Source organism: Gossypium arboreum, chromosome 12 (assembly GCF_025698485.1).
Source record: "Gossypium arboreum isolate Shixiya-1 chromosome 12, ASM2569848v2, whole genome shotgun sequence".
Lineage (NCBI taxonomy): Eukaryota > Viridiplantae > Streptophyta > Magnoliopsida > Malvales > Malvaceae > Gossypium > Gossypium arboreum.
In genome coordinates this window covers 100885480-100901573 of record NC_069081.1, presented here as the reverse complement: position 1 = coordinate 100901573, position 16094 = coordinate 100885480, and the positions used below count along the sequence as shown (strand labels likewise).

The 16094-nt window shown below is 32.0% G+C and overlaps 1 protein-coding gene and 1 long non-coding RNA gene across 3 annotated transcripts; both read right to left on the bottom strand.

The window, feature by feature from the left end:
• Positions 1 to 3947: 3947 nt before the first annotated feature.
• LOC108479054 (uncharacterized) lies at positions 3948 to 4430 on the bottom strand. The gene is made up of 2 exons (XR_001870397.2): positions 4306 to 4430; positions 3948 to 4215 (listed from the first exon to the last, which is right to left on the bottom strand). It is a non-coding gene; the product is annotated as an uncharacterized LOC108479054 (long non-coding RNA).
• Positions 4431 to 9831: 5401 nt separating this feature from the next.
• On the bottom strand, positions 9832 to 14633 carry LOC108479690 (trihelix transcription factor GT-1-like). Of its 2 annotated transcripts, XM_017782423.2 has the most exons (5): positions 13810 to 14633; positions 12647 to 12685; positions 11252 to 11383; positions 10724 to 10948; positions 9832 to 10344 (listed from the first exon to the last, which is right to left on the bottom strand). In XM_017782423.2, exons 1-5 carry the CDS (start codon positions 14351 to 14353, stop codon positions 10142 to 10144), a joined length of 1143 nt encoding a protein of 380 aa, XP_017637912.2. In that variant the 5' UTR covers positions 14354 to 14633; the 3' UTR covers positions 9832 to 10141. The 2 variants fall into 2 exon arrangements, with proteins under 2 accessions (XP_017637912.2, XP_017637913.2); XM_017782424.2 differs by lacking the exon at positions 11252 to 11383 and having other exon boundaries at positions 13810 to 14631.
• Between the last annotated feature and the right edge of the window lie 1461 nt (positions 14634 to 16094).

Below are 16094 nucleotides of genomic sequence, written 5' to 3'. Positions count from 1 at the left end.
TAAAAGCTTAGTAAGTCATATACAAATAAAGTCATCATACGAATATTTGTATATCAATTCAAATATCGTAAGCATAGCTAAACATATACAAGTTTATAAACCTTTCTATTTGTACACATATTCAATATCATAATTGAATTCATCAAATACTTCCCTTTTTCAATACTTGTATGAATCTAGCACGTACATGAGCCACTTAACTCATTCACACATTCTTTCTCGACTTGACTTTGCACATTGAACCATTCAGAATCATTAAGGATACTCGAAAATAACATAAAGCTCGTACAATGCCATATCCCAGATATGGTTTTAGATGTTATTACATATCGATGCCACTATCCCAGATAGGGTCTTACACGAAATCGAATAACGATGCCAATGTCCCAGACATGGTCTTACACGTAATCACAATACAATGTCAATGTCCCAGATATGGTCTTACATGTAATCACATCTTAGTAACCTAATGTCATGACATTTGTATTCTATAATATTCCTAAGGTTCATACAGGACTTTCGGATATTATAACTTCATCAATTCTTGCTCATATTTGCTCGTTCAACATTTATAGAAATTCAATGAAAATTAAATGTATATAATTCAATTTAAGGACATTTATTTGCATATGAACTTACCTCGTATATGTAATGAGCGGATCGAATCGACTATTCGACAACTTTCGATTTTTCCCGATCTAAATTCGATTTCTTTCTTTCAGGATCTATATGAATTCAAATTTAGCTCATTCATTCAAAAAAATCATTCAATTCAATCCACAAACACATATTTGGGCTTTTTTACACTTTAGCCCCTAAAGCTCCACATTTTTACAATTTAGTCCCTATTTCACAAATACACAAAATTCATGAAATTTCATTAGATCCAAGCCTAGTAGAATTTCAAATAGGTCCCTATAAAACCATAATTTTCATTTATTTCACATTTCAACTCCTCAATTTACAAATTTCTTAATTTAATCCCTAATATACATTTTTACTCAAAATCACTTTACAAAGCATAGATATCTATCACTAAGCTTTCATAATTCATCATCAATCATTCAAAAACACATGAATTTATCAATGGAAACTTTCAAAACATTAATCAATTTTGTAAATTAGTCCCTGGGCTAGTTAGTACTCGATACAGCGATCACAAAAATGTAAAAATCATCAAAAATCGAGCTCAAAACATACCTTAATCAAGCTTCAAAGGTTCCGAATACATGAGAGCTCAAAAACCTATTTCTTTTTGTGATTTTTGGTTATGGATGACGATAATGAATCTTATTTTCACTTTGTTTTATTTAATATTAACTTAATAACCTAATTACCATTTTAACCTTAATATAAAACATTTAATATCATTCATTTAATGCCCATTTATGTCAAATTCCACTATCAATGGTCCAATTACATCATAAGGACTTTTCATTTAATGAACCATAGTAATTAAGCACTTTTAACTTATAGCATGCTACTTTTGCATTTTACGCAATTAAGTCCTTTCGTCAAATTAAGCACTCAAACACTAAAATTATTTCACGAATTTTTTACACATACATATTCACATGCTATAAACACCAAAAATAATATTAAAATAATTTTTTAATCTCATATTTATGGCTCTAAAACCACTATTCTGATTTAGCTAAAATTGGGCTGTTACAAAATGTGTCTGCTAATTCGAGTGGTAAGGAGTTAGTTCCCTGAAGGTCCTGTGTTCAATTCTCTAAGAGAGTGTGGCTAATATTTTTGTTTCGGTTGTGAGGTTGGGTGGAAGTGAATTTCTGAGGTGGTTGAGAGCTAGTGGGTGAGTGGGAGAAAATCTAGGGATATATGTTGTCATATCTATTTTTTTTATTTTATTATTTTAATTTCCCAAAAATCTCTCCCTCTCTTTTTTTTTTTTGATGTTTCCTTTTCCCTTCTCTGCAAATTTTGTTTCCTCTTATTTTCCCCAATTTTGCTCATCAACCATTAACTCCTATCATTTCTTTCGTAATTCTATTACTTCTCCATCGGTTAAGGTAAGTAGGGTTTCATCGGTTGGATTTTTAGGTTTCTTTAAGGTGGGTTACTTCCTTCCGTGTTGGTGTATTGGTGTAATCGTGGAATCTAATTTTTCTGCGGTTATTTTGGTGTAGGAGAAGGCTGTGAATAGTGAGTTTCACTCCATTTTCCTAAACAATGTTAGTGGTGGTTTTCGTAGACAGTAAGTCTAGTTTATTGTCAGATTGTTGTTGACGAATTTGTAAATAAACCACTAAATCGGGGTTTGGTATTTTGTTCCTAGGTTACGAAGGTCTCAGGATTTTCTTTTCATCAAAAATGAACAAGGTGTGTACCCAAAACACGAAGAACTGAATTTCGGCGAAAGCAAAAAAAACTTGTTGTCGATGCCACACGGGTGTGTGTCTGGCCGTGTGGTTGGTCGTGTGCAAGACATGGGCATGTGTTTGATGAAAGCATCATTGTGAACAGGACACGGCTGTGTGATGGTGTGAGCATGGCTGTGTGGGTCACACGAGCTAGGCCAAATTGGGCGTGTGGGTTTTGGGACAAGCCGTGTGGGCTACACGGGCATGTGGCCCAAAATTCTAAAATTTTCCCTAGGGTCGCTCTGATCGACTGTGGGCCTACTGTAGGGTCAGTAAAGGCTAACCAAACCCTATTTTGTGTACTGTGGTATTCTGATAGACTGATCTGAGTAGGACACTGAATGCATGTCTGATTATACTGTTTAAGTATGTATGTTATTTTGTATTTGTGTTTAGGGTAGGTCTTGTATATGTAGAGGAAGTGATATGTATGGTGACACTTCGCCTATATTCTGGCAGCTTAACTGCATGTTATCTGTAATATGTTGTATCGACACTATATGGTGTGTAGGGATGGGTGGGCATTTTTAACCCCACATGGTGTGATGGGATGGTCGGAGATGGTGTGTAGAGGATGGGGGTAAGACTCACTATAACTATTCTGTTTATATAATTCTGATAATTGTATCTATTGTGGACTTAGGTCCGAATCTATATCTGATTGTTCATGAAAATCTGTGTATGTTGCATGTCTTTTTCTGTTAGGTTACACACTAAGTTTACGAAAACTCACATCTGTTTGTCTGTTCTGTTCAAGTAATCCACGAACTTAGGTGGATCGGTGCGACGGCGTCTCACAATGACCACAAGTTAATGAACTGATTTTAAATTATGGTTTTATTTATTTAAGGATTAGTTCTAGGAGTTTTGAAATTAATGCACTCTTTGGACTATTTGGTTTTTATTTTGGATTTGGATTATCATTTTGACTCTTCATCTGCGACGATAGACTAAAAACATGGTTTTTACTAAAATAAAGGTTTTTCTGAATATAAGAACTGAATTTCTAAGACATAACGATTTCTAAGACTTCCGCTGTAAATCATGTTTTGGCAAATGACTTAATTAAATAACGCTTTTTGTAATAGTTATAAATGAATATGGGTTATAAAATTTGGACGATTTATCGAATAACCCTAAAAAGTTTTATCGAATTGACTCTGTTTCAAAACCCTTCCATGTAACACTCTCGAATTCGGCTATAACGTCTAGGCCGGATTCGAGCTGTTACAGTGTCCCCACCAGAATACAGTGGAACTTGCAACTTATGAAATACTTGTTCATTTTATTGAGATTTTTGATATTCCTGTTTATATTATTTTTAGCTTATAATTATTGAAGCCCTATAAATTGAAGCCATATACAAGCTTATAAGATACAAGTAGAAAAAAGAATTATCTTCTCATTTTGTGTCTTAATTTTTCTCCTGTCTTTTGTTCTTATTATTATTTCTTTTAGTTTTAAAAAAAGATTGTAACTCTTTTTATTTATTTGAAATGTAACCTACTTTACACTACTACAAATGGAGGGAGGGGGGAGAGAAGGGTAAAAAGAAAATTAAAATAACAATAATAACAATATTTTTTTATTAAATCCATTACAAGATAATTTATTTCAAATTACACAAAAAAAAAAATCCCATCATTTAATTCAACTATAGGAGTGTGTAGATTCTAAGACTATGGAAATGGAGGTGCGTCTGAAAGGCAAGTACAAAGGTTATTAATGCACTTATAGTTGGGGCATGCGGCGCAAATACCATGACAATCTTCGGTTTTACTGCATCTACACGAAATGACAGGTCCTCTTGCCTCTGCCATCATCTCTGAATCTGCAATCAAAATTCCCTTGTATTAGATTAAACAAAAAAGATAATATTCATATCAAATGAAATAAAAGAATTGCATAAGAAGAAACTAACGAGTTGCAAAGATTAAGATGGTAGTGAATATAAACAAATTGAATGAAAACTTCTCCATCTCTTTATCTAACTAACTATGTTGGTGGCAATGTATAGCTTATGGCTTCAATATATATAGTATCTTATTTTGTGTTGCATGGAGTAATATTAATTTCTTTGGATTCTTTGAGATTATTATGTTTTAATTTTTTTCCTTACGAAACTATGTCTAAAAAGGAAAGTAAATCAGCAAAACATCCTTGAGAAGATTTGTGGGGATTTTTTTACTAATTATTATTATTTTGTTCTAAGTGGAGTCAAGAAAATTAATGCTACAAAATCTAGAATGCATTATGCCAATAAATTGATTATTGGTCCAACCGTTTAGAAACAAATGTGAATTATGTTCCAAATTTTTTATTTGTGGTCTAGGATAAGAAAAGATTAAATTATATTTTTGTTGTTAGTCAATTTTTTTTTTTTTACTATGTTTTAAATATTAAAATATTAAAAATTTTAAAATTTTTGAAATAGTACGGAGAGAAAGCGGACCAAAAGTTTGACCCCTTCCTACACCATCAGTTATATGTGCTTGAAAATAATATTAACTCTTGTATCAAGATAAAAACTTTAAAGTTATTTAATGGGGTAGAACTGAGCCTAGAAATTCAATCTTAATCTCCATAGAAACCTCGAGAATTGAATGCTCCAATATAGCTTTATTGACTTTCACTTCTAAAATATAAACTTGATACAAGGTAAAGATTAAACTGCTTTGATTAGCTTTACTAAATTTAATTAGGCTTCTCTATTTGATAAAACTTGAGTTGGATTCTCATACTTGACATCAAGCTCAAATTCTGTGGTGCAAATCAAGTTCAAACTCAAATTGGAATTGGAATTAGAATTAGAATTAGAATTGAACATGTTTGATACCTAGGGTTTTGGTCTTTACTAATTTTGTACAAACACAATATACCTAAATAAAAAAGATATTATAAATAAGACATGAATGTAGCACAATTAATGTATTGTTACCGTATTCAGGTATATATCATTTCAAGTTCTTGTTCATCAATTTAGGTGGTAACAAATTATCTCTTATTATTGTTTGAAGTAAAATCACTTTCTTTCTTTTTTTACAAATGAAAAATTTACAAGTCCGAATTAAATATCTTAATTCAGCTCAAATCAACATCAAATAATCTATATTGAAAATGATTGAAATATGTTTTTAGTACGTTATGCCACTGATATTGGTCGCCCTTCAACTGTCACTTTTAGAGTATTAGGTTCCAAATGGCTTAAATAATAGTATTTAAGAAAATAACCAAATGAAAGACAATTTCTCAAAATTAGAGTTTTGAGTCGTTGGTGACTGATCTATGTAATTCGGTATAGCAGATTAAACTCGTTTTTGTACTTGAGGAGCTTGATTACAAGCAATTTTAGTATGTTTTAGTTATGTTTTCTTGGTTTAGTTAAATTCAATAAAAAAAAGGCATGTCGAGTCTTTTATTGACCTTAGTGGGCGAATGACGCCTAAAGTTGAGCTAACGTACTTAGCAAATGTGCAAGAGACCATTCAAAGGCAGTGACAGTCAATCAAAATTTTGTAACATTGGCACCATGTAAAACATTGTTAGAACTACTCTATTGATAAATAAAGAAATTGTACTTTAGTGAATACATAAGAAGAAACATTATACAGCATACTATTAACAACAGAGTTAATGCAAAATAGCATAATTAAAATCTTAAGAAAAGCATTAGAGCAAACTCAAATGAAGAACAATAATAATTAATTAATTTTATTTTTCATGCCAAATAAATAATAATAATTAATTGTTTACCCAAATAAAGAAAAGAAATTAATTTAATTAAGTGTAAAGGTTTTTTTTTTTTTTTGCTTTTAGCTTAGCATGAAAGATTCGATATTATATAATCAAAATAAATTTAAATTTTGTAAAAATATTCAATATGAGTTAGTTGAATTGAATTAGTTATGAATAACTTGGAAATATAAAAATAAAATTTAGAAAAAGTTTAATTTAATTAATTTTGATATTATAGTAACAAATCGATCGACATTATCAAATGTTTTTTTCAATAATTTATTTATTTTTAAAAAATTCAAAACATCAAAATTAAATAAAGTATTGAAAATTCAAAATCATATGTGGGAGGAGTTGGTATGTTGGGCTCACTACAAGGCTAATGACAGTGTCACTGCAGTTAAAATGTCAAAATTTGTTGCAAGAAATTATGAATAAAGGGAAACAAACAACCAAGACTATCAACGAAGGAGTCTCAACTTCATGAAAGATGTTAGCAAAGCTGAAAAGAGAGGTTATTGAAAAGTAAAAAGTGATTGTTCGGTTTTATATTCATAAAAGTTTTAACCTTCTCAATCCGACCTAAATGTTAAACCCGAATTCAAGAGATTACATCGGCCACCGAGATGGCCTAGTACGATTGGGGTTTATAAAACAGGTATTTTAAAACATTTATTTATTTTGGAAGAAAACCTAGTCTATTTTCAGAAAAACTCACAAGTTATCAAAAACCGATTTAATTTAACTTTCCTATGCAACTGTGACTACTTTTAAGAAAACTTAGTTTTTCATTTATTTAGTATTCATTTTTTATCTACAATCTAACAACGAAAAGGTGATTTATTTTACTTAGTTTTAATAAACTATATTTCATGCCTTAATTAAATAAAAACTTTATTTTAAAATTAAGTTAAATGTTATGCATGCTAAATAAACTCTACATATGAACCCCATGCTACAAAATAAATAAAATGGTACAGTTTCGAAATAACATAAATAATAAAAATAAGCCTAATAATACTTTCAATAAAATAAAACGTTTCCAAGCTCTCCGTATTTCTTGTCCGCGTCCTGCCCTGGTGGGTTATCTGTAAAGATGAAAAAAAAAAAGAGTAAGTTATGAAGATAAGTGTAAGTTCCATCACAAGTAAACCAATGCAAACTCTTAAGCATATAGAAACACAATACATAGAACATTACACAATAGCAATTTTAAAATATCAATATTTTAGATCACTTCAACAATAAATACATATATGTCATCTCAAAAAAGATCCTACGCCACCGCTACACACTATAATGGAAGTTCCCCTAAACTCCAACCACCTACACACCGAGTTGTGGTTTAACCACCATTGGTTTCATAGATAAAATCTATCACTGGGTAGTGGATACACAACAAAAACTCGTAGATGAAATCTGTCATTGGGCTATGGATATATAGCAAAATATCGCAAATAATATTGTCACTGGACTGTAGATGCACAACATATTTGCAGGTTAATGTTACAGATGGGTTGTGGATGTATGACATATTTGTAGTTAAAGGATAAACACTACCACTAGGTCGTAGGTGCAAAATAAATTTGCAGATAAACTGTTACTTCTTCCTCCGTACATATCATCCCACCCAATGCAATGCAATATGGCAAGCTCAAAACGGATTAATACAGTAGCATTTAATTATACTTTTAACAGAACAATACAGTAGCAATCAATATGCCTATAATAGTTCAATATGGTAGCAAATAAAATGTTTATAACAAATCAACTCAGTAGCAAAAGTCATGCTTATTAAGTGTCTAGTTTAACAGCAACATAAGGCATACTATATATACAAATACAAATATAGATACAATAGACACGTGTATTATAACGAGTGGGAATGTATAAGGGATGTCAACTCAGGGATGTAAAAATGGTAGTCGATACCACGCCCATAATTGTAGTAGGAGCATGCAATCACCAATTTTAATTTTATGTGGTTGTCACTCGACACATCTCTTGGTACAATGTCGCCAACACCGTTGATCCCCAGCTGAGCCGACTCGCTTCTCTGAGGTCCACAAGTTTTAGCAGCTACCTTAAATATACAATATTTTGTGATTTGACAGGCATTAAAAGATCTCGATTATCCTAAAGATATATGCCCGAACATGTTGTTCCCTATAAAACATTACTTGAAATTTCGTATTTAATATTAAGCTTAATTTTTATGTTTGAGCATAAACTCTAGTTTGAATTGAAAATATTCAGTATTCATTTTGTTTATCAATGTTTTTTATTTTCAATCTTTACTAATTTTACATATGAAATACGATACAAACACAATATATTTAAATAAAAATAATATTATAAACACGACACGTTTCAATCACAATGAATGTATCATTACCATTTATATATATATATATATATACCAAATCAAATTATTATTGAATTTAAATCAGAAACTATCACTACCCTTATCTATGGAGCAAAATTATCCATTTTCTGGAAAATAGATATAATAATTTTGCTCCTTCAACTTTATAAATAAAAATTATTTAGCCTTTCATTTCACTTTATTTTTTTTAACTTTTGAAATTGTATTTTGTCAAATTATTCTAAAATTGTTGGAAAATTTAATGTTTGTTAATTTTATCGACGTGGTTACATACATGTGGATTACCATATAATGATACATCAACATTTAATTAATTTTTAAATTTTAAAATTCAAAAAATACTTTTAAATTATTTTAATTATTTTAAAATTTTAAAATAGTTTTATAATTTTTAAAATTTTAAATTTTAAAAATTAATTAAATATTGATGTGTCATTCACGTAGCAATCTACATCTATGCCACATCAGCAAAAATAAAACATTAATTTTCTATTTATTTTGGGTAATTTAACAAAAACGCAAGTTTAAGGACTAAAAAACATAAAATTAAATATATTACTAAAATAACTTTTTATAAAGTTGAAGAGTCAATTAAGTCATTATATCATTTAGTTATTAAAACCTAGCATCCACCAATCAACAATCATATCACAGATAATATATTCAACAATCAACTAATATATTTATCCCAATATCTTGACTATGGCAAGCTCATGGTATAAGTGAAAGAGCTAACTAATAAACTAATATATTTATTAAAAGTCTGTAAAATTAAAGTGAAATTTTGATTGAAATAATGCAGTTAAAAGGTGTTTTTTTTTTCGCATTCTTCATGTCTCATTGTATGGTTTATATTTAAAATTCATGACTACCCTTTTAATAATATCGCTCTAAGATTTAAATTTAATGATAAAATTAAAGATTCAAATTTTATTGTATCCTAGACTATGGTCTCATTATAAATAAGTTTTTATTGATTTTATATAAAATTATAAAAAAACAATTATAATAATATATTTTAATTGTATATAGAAGAGCATTTTAATCATTTTCCAACTGAACTGATACTTAATATTCGATTATAAGTACCTTATACATTTGTTGGCTGACAAGGTTTCAAATATAAAGCACGAACATACTGTTCAGAAAATTTTGTTCAGGTTTCTATTACAAACCATGAAATAATTTACTTTGAAAAGTATTGAAATGAGTTTTTAAGCAATCCCTGCCATTGATGTTGGCGGTTCTTCAACTGTCAGTTTCAGAGTATTTGGTTGCTTGTGGTTTGGGCTATGCTATCAAGAAAATAACCAAAAGCAAGATAAATTTTCAAAACTGAAGTTTCAAGCAGCAGACGGATCAAAATGCTGTAAAATTTACATGTAAAAAGCTTGCTAGACTACTTCGTTTTCAACTGAAATGCACATCTACAAACTGCACTTGAGTGAATACCTAAGAAGAAACATTATACAACATCCTATTAAAAGCTGACTTGAGCAAAAAAGCAAAATCACAATCTTCAGAAAAGCATTAGAGCAGATCTTGGAATTCTACATACACACTTATGCCAGGATAAGGCCACTTTATTATAACCTCTTGACAGCAATGCAGTTGTGCAAGCAAGATGTGCCAGATTTCAACTCACACCTCGATATATGGCATTAGTTCTAAGGTCGTCCAAATTGTCAACGTTTCTGTATCCATTAATCTCCCTGAGACCTGTGTAGCCTCGACGGAGTAGATATTCACGGTAATCATCTTCTACATAAAAGATCTTCTCCTCTGTGTGGACTGGTATATGATCCGACTCATCATAAAGGCAAACTTTTATAGGCAAACCTGAGTGTAGGAATTTGAAAATAAACAAATAATAAGGAACTTCGTTTCTCTTCTGCAAATGGAAAAAATAGGGCCTGCAGCATGCAGGTATGCTTGATAGCATAATTAAGTGTAGGCTATATATCTTATGTATCAGTACCGTTAAGGGTGGCCAATGCATGAGGCTCTCATATTGTGGTGATCTTGTGAGGGATTAAAATCCATAGGGATTACCCTTACCTATGTTCTATAGATGATCAAGATTATTACATCATTTGAAGCTGTATCTTTCATCTATCATATTTTTATGAAAACAATTATGAGTTTTTTTTTTTGGTTTTTTTTTTGGGGGGGGGGGGTGGTCAGTATAGTCAACAAAACAGCATGAATGTTGACGCACCTTCATCAAGGTGGAGAGTATAATTCCCTAAAGGCATCTCCCTGTCAAGGCTATGAACAATGTGGTCTTCATCCTCCAACAAAAACGCACGCTTAGTTCTCAATCTAAAAGCAGACTTAATTGCATCTCGGATGGCATCAGCAGAACCATCTATACCAATCCTTCTGGTGTACTCCCCAAACTTGACGGTTATAACCCTTCCTCCATATGCTTGGCAGTCCACACCTACCAAAAAGGGTGGGAAAGATAATCAGAAGTACAAAGATTTTCATCATAATCAAAACTTTCATGTCAGACAAGATTTCGGATCCCATGTTCATAATCAAAGAGCATTTAACACAAGAGCATTCAGTTGAGCAAGCACAAATAAAATGTGCACATGACGAACCCAAAAAAAAAAAACTAAACATCGTGCTACATGCAAAATCTTCATTTTTTTTTTGTAGCAAAATTTTGTGGAACAAAAAAAAAAAAAAACTTCATGTTTTTTGGTAAATTTGGATCAGCAAAAATTCTAACACAACTTACCATTTCCAGGGGTCTCTCTCCAATTCCAAGGAGGAACCCCACTGGCTGCAACTGCATCAGCTGCAGCGACAGCAAGAGGATGGCCCTCATGATCTAAACGTCTTTCAAGATTAAGTATTGGCCTACAACTAGCTGCATACCAGAATGCACAAACAGAAGGAGATGCATGACTTTTAAGATAATTAGAGAAAAAACGTAACATGAAAAATAAAACAAGTGTTCTATGGTGAATAGATGAAAGACATGCTGCAGTAAAAGGTCATTCACTACAGATCAAGTAGCAATTCTGTAGAGTACAAAGATGTTAGTCCGGCATGCAAGGGCATCAACCTGCACAATCAATCCTCTTTTCATTGTTTGACACCCCATTCTAAATATTCCCAATAAAATAAAACTTTCATCAGATTGAAATCAAAGAGAATACATAAGATTACATAACCACATAATATAGATAGCAAGCTTATGGACCCCAGTGATAGATGCGTGTCATCCATTAGATTGAATTAATCCACATTTCAGCTTTCTGCCCCTAACAAAAACATGTACTTTGTGCAGTTAAAGGTTGTTGAAGTCATGTGCAGACATTACAAATTTCACCAGATGGAAGGGAAGATATAATAAAATATACCATCGACTGTCTAGAGATGCTGATTGCTCTCTAGGCAAAGTCATTGTTAAGAACAGTTTCCATCTGATAATTATGAGTGCTCCATAGTAGTAGTAGTAGTAGTAGTAGTAGTAATAGTAGTATTGTAGATAATCAGCTGGTCTCTATTAGCACATGACTTACAATCTCAGGAGAACTCATCCTAGGTGGGAGCAGTTGGTATGTTGGGCTCACTACAAGGCTAATGACAATGTCACTACAATTAAAATGTCAAAATTTGCTGCAAGAGATTGTGAAAAAAGGAAACAAACAACCAAGGCTGTCGACGGAGGAGTCTCAGCTTCATGAAAGATGTTAACAAAGCTGAAAAGAGAGGTTACTGAAAAGCAAAAAGTGATTGTTCGGTTTTAAGTTCATAAAAGTACATCCGATTTGACTGATGAAATAAATAGAGGGGACAGTACCTAAAGATGGCCTCATTAACACAACAGGTAACAGTGTTGGCCTTATGAAAAATATGCACATAACTTGCAGCTCCCAAAATAGGAGTTTCAAGATAGATACACTCTTCTCTAATCATGCCCCATAAAGCTCCTAAAAGCAAGCAAGAAGATGATGAGATATAGTGTCAAAAAGATTAATGGCACTGCATCCAATAGATTCTATGTATTACCCATATTAACTTGAAGAGAAATACTACAAGAAGCATATAAAGGACAGGAAACCAAAAACATAAAAGAAGAAAAACCAGAAGAGAGCAATCTCAAATTGAAACAAAAAATAATAACCTTCAACAGGGCCAAATGACATGCCAGCATCCTCAAAACCTGCAAGAGTCAAACAATATTGATAATGATTATTAAAGTCATAGTAATGACAAGTAAGACTCGATATGTGTTGCAATAAGAATAAAGAAACAACACCTTTGCAGCAAAGGGAGAAAGAGGGAGAGGAAGCAGAAATCTCCAAAAGCAGGAGGCTAAATCTTATATAGAATTTTCATTAAGTGATATGCAACAGCAAGGTATCATGCCCGCATAAGACAAAAACCCAGAAAACCTCGTAAAAGCAGCCAAGAGGTACAGAACAATAGAGTAAACCAGATAAGACAACAGAGAGGAAATCAAAACACCATAAATAGATGACTCTCTCTTTGCCTCTTCGAAAATAAAATTTGCAAATAGCAACATAATACTTCCATACTCTTATTAAAAAGGTGGTATTCAAAATTTTAATTGAGCCCCTCATTATTTTTCAATGCATGACCCCTTGCTTCAAAAGTACATTTAATCAACGTTGAAATTTACCTGTCTAAGCTCTAACAAAAATATCATTTAAAAGCTGCCATTGTGCAAGTTCTAATTTTCATGAGGATACATGAAGGCAAACCCACCTTCTTCAAAGCACACAATAAAATCATAAAAAAGTAACAGGAGAAAGAGGAAGACTGTCAAGTCATTTCCAGTCAAAGGAACTCGTACGGTTAAAGAACCAAACCTATTTCTTTCTTCAACTGCAGTTTATACTACCATCTTAAGCTAAGTTACTCGGAGTCCGAAGGTGGGAATGTCTAGTACGGGTATGATTAGTTCTTTTCTAAGGTTTCCACGTATTTGAGGACTAGCATCATATTTTGATAGCAATATCTGGATATACGTCTGACACTTCAAGAAAAGATGGACAGAGCAAAAGTCATTCAACTTTAAAAATTCTAGCAGCAATTAACAAAAAATTCTGATGGTATAAAGCTTAGACATCAGTATATACAGTGGAAACGCATTAATGCCATATCACCCAAAAACAGATTCTTGAATCCAAATAAAGCCTTTTAAAGAGGAAGTCCGCAAAACCATCATTCAATTACGGAATAACAACAATTTAATATAAACTCCACTTGTCAAATGCAAATTTTAAAAAAAAAAAAGGGTGATAAATAAAATATAGCATATACCCTTGTCAGCGAAATGCATATAAGAATCAACCTTAGGAGGAGGAGTTGGACTCTTATAAGCATTCTTCGTTCTCTCCCTTAAAATCTCTTCAATTTCCTTATAGTAAGACATCTTAGCAGACCCACTCCCTCTATCTTGATGCTTAGCTTTTTTAAACTCCTTCAACAAGTTCCTCCATTTGTCTGTACACATAGTTGGGGATCGATCGAACCCTTTCTCTCTCATTTTAGCCGATATCTGCTCCCACAAGTGCTTGTTGGATTTCGAAGTATTGAAAAGGCCATCCATTTCCCTCCGAAAGGCGATAAGGCTTCGAGTTTCGTCTTGAACCCAGGTCTCGGCTCGTTTCTTGGGGGCTTTGACTTCTGGGTCTTCGCAGCTGCTTTCACCTAAGATAATTTGCTGCTGCTGAGGAGGGGGGTGGTGGTGGTGGTGAGGTGGCAAATCCCCATTGGTAGTGACCTCGATGATCATGTCACTGGCGGTAGCAGGACCTTCCTCCTTGTACAAATCTATGGAACGGGGTTTCTCCGATAAGTACATGGGGTTTTGGATCCGATTAAGAAATGGGTTTGGTTCTTTTTTGCACGGTTTAGGCTTTTAGGAGTTGAAAAAAGTGAGGGTTTTGACAAGGAGAAGGAAGAGGGAATTCATGGCGGATGGGATTTAATTTTGACGTGCTTTTATTATTTTATGTATTTTGATAGGAATTATAGCAGAGAAAGATAGAAGACGAGGAGGAGAGCGTGGAGTTAAAGCTTGGGCAGTGAGTGTATTATTTGTATAATATAATATTTTATTCATCGTTTTTGTCTCTTTTACTTTCGTTCGCCCTTCTGCGATTCTCTACATGGGGTAGGGTCGAGTACGAGCGAGTCTTAATAAAATTTTACGCTCAATCAATAAGTTTAGGTCTAGTCCAACTTAGAAAGTGGATTTAAAATTTTGTTTAAGTTTAATTCAAATTATAAATGTTAAAGTTAGATTTGGGTCAGGATTAAAGCTTGTATAATTGATATAATAGAAAATGTATCGATATTGTAACACCCCCTAATCCTAAACCGTCGTCGGAATAGGGTTACGAGGCGTTACCGAACATATTAGTTAATTTACAAACAATTTTATGAATAAACAACAAATATATTAAAATTAAATCATTAAGTCTCTTTTATGAACCCTCGAGGCCTAAATCATGTATTATAAATGAATAGGAACTTATTCAAGTACTCCGAAAACTTTTCGTAATATAATAATAATAATTATTTTTTTTAAAAAAAATTCAATATAACCCCTTTAGAAACATCTAACCTTCCCTGCAATTTCAAATTTGCAACTAACTCAACACAACAATAACTCAACAAATACAATCTTCATCCAAATCATATTCGTCTTATAATAATATCACTAATCCTTATTTTATCTAACATTATATCCATTCATACTTTCAAGTAGTATTTAAACATCTTAATTAATTTCCATTCATATTATATATCAACTTATATTAACTTAACTAATATATTCATGAGTTGATACAAAACATAGTCACATCACTCCTATACATGCCATATAAACCATTTAAAGTATTTATAACAAAATCTACTAGGAAAATCGAGATAGTGTGACTTGAGTGTGATGATCCGATCCTCTAACCCTCCCGTTAATCTACAAAGAGCAATAAACATTACAAGTAAGCTAACTATAGCTTAGTAAGTTAAATCGGCTTAAACCATAAACCTTACCAATATTAGTTTCAAAAATTCAAATCATATGGATGTTTCAAGTAAGTTACTTTCATCCCAGTAAATCATAATCTCATTTTAAAATAATTTACTTAATTGAGCTCAAAATAAATCATTTATTTCATTTCATTTTTATCATTTTAATGATTTTATTGATTAATTACTTAACAATTTTGCAGAGTTGTAAAGATTTCTTGAGCAATTAACTCATCGCAAATTGTTCCGTAAATTGCATTTGCTAAATTATTAAATTTCAATGTTATTTTATGAATGGTGATTAATATTTATGTATGTTAATTTTTGAAAATAATTAAATCATGTACAAAAGTTACGTAAATTGAATCGAGTAATTCAAGGAACTAACGCAAGAAATGAGTACGATCGCTCGTGAAAAGATGAATTGACGGTGAATTACTCCAAGTAAACCGAGATTCAGATTTGTTGCTAACTCGTGTTTGTTTTCTCGCTTAGCTCTTACGAGCCTGCTAACTCATATGAGTTTCGCTTAACCCTTTGGGTTTCAGCCACCGATGAGCTTCAGCTTA

Bases quoted from the DNA above. Each gene is read 5' to 3' on its own strand.
- LOC108479690 (XM_017782423.2), bottom strand. From the start codon at position 14,353: ATGTACTTATCGGAGAAACCCCGTTCCATAGATTTGTACAAGGAGGAA. The intron at 12,686-13,809 runs GTATATGCTATA...TGACTCTTGCAG, and splicing joins TATGCATTTCGCTGACAAGG to GTTTTGAGGATGCTGGCATG. The intron at 10,345-10,723 runs GTGCGTCAACAT...TCCTACACTCAG, and splicing joins TACTCTCCACCTTGATGAAG to GTTTGCCTATAAAAGTTTGC.